This window comes from Galendromus occidentalis, unplaced genomic scaffold (assembly GCF_000255335.2).
Source record: "Galendromus occidentalis unplaced genomic scaffold, Mocc_1.1 scf7180000077126, whole genome shotgun sequence".
Classification (NCBI taxonomy): Eukaryota; Metazoa; Arthropoda; class Arachnida; order Mesostigmata; family Phytoseiidae; genus Galendromus; species Galendromus occidentalis.
In genome coordinates, this window is record NW_003805114.1 from 1,233 (window position 1) to 7,765 (window position 6,533).

The 6,533-nt window shown below is 50.9% G+C and overlaps 1 protein-coding gene across 1 annotated transcript; it reads left to right on the forward strand.

Annotated features, from left to right (window-relative positions):
• The first annotated feature begins 586 nt into the window (after nucleotides 1-586).
• LOC114828092 (jerky protein homolog-like) lies at nucleotides 587-1,292 on the forward strand. Its single transcript, XM_029110863.1, is given in 2 exon segments — nucleotides 587-790; nucleotides 792-1,292. Coding segments are annotated over 2 exon segments (705 nt in total).
• The last annotated feature ends 5,241 nt before the right edge of the window (nucleotides 1,293-6,533 follow it).

The following is a 6,533-nucleotide window of genomic DNA, read 5'->3' on the forward strand; positions in this document are numbered from 1 at the left end:
GGCGACGTGGTCTTGCCGTCCGCTTTAATTACCGGGAAGTCCACGATTTCAGCGAAATTTCTCTTGAGTTGTGTTTCCATGAGAAGCAGTCTGGATTTCAAACGGGTACATTCATCTTTGGATTCATCGACCACGTTCTTGATTTCGGCTTCAAATACACTCAGCTTCTGCTGGATATAGGATTCAACCCTCTTGAGCAGTCTGGCCTCGAGTGCGCAGTTTTCTTCTCTGAGTATCTTCTGTAGCTGCTTAAGTTGGTTGTCCGAGAACTCAACCCCCATTTTTCCACTGGGGAACGCACGAAAAACTCAAAAAATCACGACTGAGATCGAACACGTGTTTACTCTCCAATGGATGGATGCATTCCTGCCTGGAAATTCTCTGAGGAGCATTCGTCGCACGGCGGAAAAGAGACCGGAGACAACGAGAAGAGGAAGAACGCTCCTGGAAGCCGAGCGACTGTTTCATTCGGTACACTGAAGCGGTCCGAGCTGCGTGCCCCTCCATTCCCCGGGAACTCTGTTGCTGATTTTTGTGATTTTCCCTCAAACGTGAATCCTCCACCTGTGTCACACTGAGCGTGATCATGATCGGAAGGAAGACCAGAACCGTTTTGACCCTCGAGCAGAAAGAAGAAATCCTCCAATCGCTTGAAGGAGGCAAGACTCAAGCTTCTCTGGCCGAGAGATACGGGGTCGACAGGAGCACAATATCCAACATCGAGAAGAATGCTTCGAAAATCAAAGAATTTCGACCAGTCTATGACAGAACAAGGAGCATCAACGAGCGTCAAGGTGATGAAAACCGCGAAAGACGAAATGCTCGAAGCGGCTTTGTACAAGTGGTTTGTACAGAAGCGTACCCTTGGGTTTCCTCTTTCTGGCTTCATCATTTGCCAGAAAGCTCTGGAGCTCAGTCAGAAGCTTGGAGGGGACCTTGAGTTCAAAGCAAGTCAAGGTTGGTTGGGAAAGTTCAAGAACCGCCATGGGATCCGAGAATTGGAAGTCCAAGGTGAGAGGATGTCCTCCGACGTGGAAGCTGCTGAAAGATTTGTGTCCGAATTCAATGGTCTCCTGCACGACGGAGCTTTCGATCCCGATTTCATCTACAACGCGGATGAAACACGACTCTTTTATAAGGCCTTGCCCAGCAGATCATTGGCAGCTCGGAATGAAAGGACGGCTCCAGGGCACAAAAGTAGCAAAGAACGAGTCACCGCGATGGTGTGCGCTAATGCCACAGGTCGTCACAAGATCTCGACGTTCATCATTGGTAAATCACGGAACTGTTGAAATACAGAATACTAATTACTACTGTTTTCTGTAGTGTAGCTGTAACATTCTCAGTATGATTACTGAAAGCATCTAGGGAAAGTTCTGTAACCGGAAAGACCCTGATCTGAAGGACTTCCGCCTTCAGCTCAGTGTTCATGGATAACCCTGAAAGACTTCCGTCTTCCGGGTTGATACTCACAAGTGATACTCTCCACCCGAGTATATATACTGGTAATAAAGACTCACACGACGAGGAGTTATTAAGGGTTCACACCGAATCCCTGTTTCTTTATTGTGCCGTGATCTTCCAGCCTCACAGCCTCTTTCAGATCCAGAGTCTACCGACTGACCACCAGTGGGTTAAATCCAACATTCGTTATCAGCACGATCAACTCTGTGGATATTTGTGATCAGATTCGAGTATTGTGAGACTTTCTTTGTGAGTGACTCGTTTGTGTTCTTAGTGAAATAACGGTGCATCCTCGAGAAGTGCAAATGGCATCTCGAGACAAACAACGAGCACAGGAAGATTCCGCTAGCTCCCACGGCTACAGTGACTTAGGCGATGACCAGCCCGGGCCATCAGCGCTAAGCTTAGGCGATACTAAACCACAGAAGGGTGATGACGGCACGGGAGACATCGGCGAGCTCCAGATTGCAACTCGAGCTCGCAGCCGTGACATTGTGATCCTGAGACTTGACGGGAGCAACTACACGGAGTGGCGTGTGCTCATCGCACCAGCTCTAGATGCAGACCCATATGCACTAGATGTGGCGATGGGAGACCTCATCCCCCCTACCCCAGGATCAAAGGACAAGGCTTCTGTGATCCAGCAGCGGAAATACGATGCAGGTAACCGGGCGGCTCGATGTACGCTTTTCGCGTCACTACAGCCTGCTCTGGCTGTATCCATGTTTCCCGGCAATTCGGCGACGGTGGCTGCCTCTGAGATGTGGAGAGACATTACCGGTTGGTTCACCGCCACTAACGGTGGGCTTAAACGACTGGCGATGTCCAAACTCACGAGCTACGCCTACCAGCCGAATAAAACCGCCGGCGAAAATCTCTTCCGCTTCAACCAGATCATTTCCCGTCTAGCTGGTCTAGGAATGGACATCCCAAATGATCTGAAAATAACATTTCTGCTGGACGCTCTCCCATCAAACTGGGAGTCCTTCGAGCAAGGATTCACCTCAAGGGATGAATCTAGCAAGTCCTACTTCCACCTGCAGGCTGGGATTGAGAGTGAGGCTCTGAGGCAGGGGAAGTTCGAAACGAACAATGCCCCCAGTCCTGGATGGGGGACCCTACTGTTGGGAAGTAGTGAGCGGAGCACTGGGACCCCCGGATGCAACCAAGGCGAAGACAGCTGAGGGGAAGAATCAGCAGAAGAACTTCATCATCGGAAATAAGGCCGGAAGGTACATACTGTTCAATTCAATACATCCAAACTTAGCAACTGAACTCTTCAGTGAGAATTCGGACACCGTTGAAGCCTCAGAAATTTGGCGATTGATCAAAGGAAAATTCACAAGTACTAACGGCGTGTTCAAAGAAGACGCCATGTCCGACCTCACAAACTTCACCTACCTCCAATCCCAGTCAACATTAGAGAATCTTCTGAGATTCAAGACGATCATCGCCAGGCTCACATCGTACGGGGTGAAGCTTGGCGAGGATTATCAATGTGCACGTCTGCTGAGTTCACTTCCAGGAAGTTGGGAACAACTAAAGCAAGGCTGGACAGTCCGTCCAGAGAATCAGCAGACCCTGTCGCAGTTGATCAAGTCGATCGAGATCCAGGCCAAGAGACAAGTTCGAGAAAGCGGTCAGGATGTGACTGCAATGTTCTCCAGAATGAGTTTTGGCAGAGGCCGCCCCCGGGGAAGATCAAGCCGATTCTCATGGTCAAGAAGAACAACGAACCAGAGCTCATCGGAAGTCATCTGCTATCGATGCAATCAAAGAGGCCATGTTCAGAGAGACTGCCGCGTATCCATCGGAGCAAGCCAACAGTTCAATGCAAGAGGCCGAGGACGACCACATGGCCGAGGCCGTCAGGCTCGGAGGTTCGAGGACAATCAGGTCCACTGGTTCTGGTTCCGTGCACATGACCGTCAACCAAAACGGCACGGTCTGTGCACTACACCTTACCGAGGTGATTCTGGTCCCGAAACTCCGCCATAACCTGATTTCTGTAGCCAAGCCACTTGATGAGGACTGTGGCGTCCAAGTGACCCAAGAAGCCATCATCATTGAAAACGATCCTGAGCAAATCTCGGCTCGGAGAACCAACGGAGTCTTCATCATCCATGCTGATTCGCCAACAGCCCAAGGATGCACGGCAAGCGCCAAAAAGCAGGTCAGCCTCTCTCAAGCTCATCGTACATTTGCGCATATAAATGCTGCTCCTCGTCCGGGGCTTGCTGAACGCTCTCGCTCTCATCTTTCCAGCTCGAATCCGCATTATCTTCTATTCGTGACCGGTGCTTCACCTGAAACTACGGCGGCTGACCTTCTGGCGCATTGCGAGCGCTTCTCGGATCAAGTCATATCAGTTTCCAAATTCAAACAGCGTGAGAACCAGAATCATGCTTCTTTCGTCGTCAGTGTGCCTAGGGAATCTGCTGACACTTTCTACTCCAAGGCGAACTGGCCTGTTAACATCTGCTTCAAGCCTTTCGCGGGTGTGATTCTACGGGACCGGTTGTCGGAGACGTTGTCACCGACTTGTACCTCGATGCCCGAGGGGCCTGATGTTTCTCGAGTGATGCCTGTCGTCCGGGTGAATTCGGCTGGACCCGATCCTCTGGTGGATCACGTCGGATCTCTTCCTCCAAACACCCTGAGAGACCCCGGTTTGGCTGTGCCGACTCCGGTTTCGCAGACCAATGACTCCTGACTACCTTCAGGGAACCCCCCACTCAACATCATCCACATCAACTCCCGCTCTCTCAAGAGGGTCTACAAGTTTGATCTGTTAATTGCTAGGTTTGCGCAATCTTTCGATATCATCTGTTGCACAGAGACTTGGTTCTCACTGCTTGAAGCCCCTGTTTATCAGATTGACGGCTTTGTTCACTATTTTACTTGCAGACAGACCCCTTATGCAGGAGTCTCGGTTTTCGTTAAAAACTCTGTTAAAGTTACCGGCTGGGAGGGGGTGCAGACTGACGATGAATCTGTACAGGCGGTATTCGTCAATATAGGTTGCGGTGCTGAGTCCGTTCTCCTGGCTGCTCTGTACTCTAGTCATGTCGCGCATGCAGATCGTCTTGTCGATCTCCTCGGTCATAAACTCTCTCTAGCTTCGTCTCCACCCTCGGTCCTCGTCATTGGGGATCTGAATGTTGATCTTCTTTCTCCGCTCCCGCCAACTTCGAGTTTCTGTTCACGTATGAGTGAACTGGACCTGGCTCCTCTGCACAGCTGCGTCACCAGGCCGGCTTCTGGATCTTGTCTGGATCATGTCTGGATTTCAGGTGACTGTTTGCGCGATGTTGAGGTCTCTGTCTCTGATTGTCTGGAATTCTCGGATCACCTCCCGGTGGTGGCGCGGTTCTCTTTCTCTTACCCTGTCCTCCCCTCTCTGAGTCTCCATCCGATGAGACGTATTTTCAGTGACAAAAACTACTCTCGTTTCCACATTGCCCTGTCTGCTGTCGATTGGAGTCGGCTCTACGGGTGCAATGATGTTAACCTTGCTCTGGGCCTTTTTGACACCGTGCTCTATGATATCTACAACTCTGCATTTCCCAGAGTCCCCAGTATCGTTCGAGCTGGTGACAAGCCCTGGTACCTACTCCAAATCTCTCCACTTCTTGCGGGAGTCCCTGCGGGCTTATGGTCGAAGCTTCTTCGGGCATGGTGTCCTTAGGGACAAGAAAAAATTCTACTCCTGCCTTAGACGTTACAGGAAGCTAATCTCTATAGCTCGCTCAAGATACACGTCGGTTCTCGTTTCTAGAGTTGGCCGCTCCAGCGGCAAACTTTGGAAGTTGATCAACTCATCCTGCGGCAGATCTCATGCTCGCTCTTCGTCCTCATTTCTCTCACAGGGTTCTCGTTCCGAGGTCAGGGACAACCTGGACAGATTCGCTAAGTACTTCTCCGAGGTCGGAAAAAATGCTTTTCCCTCTGGCTCCCCGTTTGACGGGACGAGTCCGCCCCGTGATCCTGTTGACCGTTGTCACTCGGGCTCTCAGTTCTCCCTACGCTCTGTGGACCCTTATTCGCTTCCGGACGTGGTTGCCGGCATGAAGGTCTCTTACGGGAAATCGCTGTCCTCGGTCCCATCTAAGGTCATTGCTGTGTCTTTGTCCCTCCTGGCCGTCCCTGTTGCCTTCATATTCAATCTCTCGATAAGACACTCAGTCTATCCTTCTGCCTTTAGGAAGTCTACTACCGTCCCAATCTACAAGGGAAAGGGAGATGTGAGCGAACCTGGCCATTACCGGCCAATTAGCCTTTCGCCATTCTTGTCCAAGCTTTTTGAGAGATGTATTCTACTTCAGTTGCGGGCGTGTCTACTCCATTCGAGGCAGCTATCGCCGTGTCAACACGGCTTCTCACCGGAAAGGTCCACTGAAAGTGCACTGTTGCAGATCAAGCAATTCGTCACTGATTCGTGGAACTGCCGACGTTATGTAGTGGCGCTCTTCCTTGATCTATCCAAGGCATTTGACTCTCTTGACCATGATACGCTCATCGGATTACTCTCGTCGCTAGGCCTTGACTCCCCTACTTGTAAATGGTTTTCGTCCTACCTCCGACCTCGCAGTATCAGAGTCTGTGCATCAGGTTCGGAGTCTGAGCCCTACTCTATCGATTTCGGTGTTCCCCAAGGTTCCGTTTTGGGCCCTCTCCTGTTTGTGACGTACATCAACGTCCTGCTGAACCGAATCAATTCCCTCTCTCCCTATCTTAAACTTGTCTCATTCGCGGACGATTCGACGATCCTTTACAGTGTCGATCGTGATGAATTAGACGCAGGCATCAGGGCTTTCAATCCAGTACTGGAAGAGGTCCAGTCGACATTCCGCTCTTTACGTCTGGTCATCAATGCTTCTAAAACGAAGCTACTTCTGTTCCGGCCCAGGGCTCCGCGACCCGCGAGGCTTCAGGTCGAAGTCGTACTAGATGGGAGCCCCCTTCCTCTGTCCAGACAGGCTACCTGCTTGGGAGTCGTCCTCAATGACTCCTTGTCGTGGGGTGATCAAGTCTCTGCTCTCCAAGGGAAGCTTGCTAGTTTCTCGTAT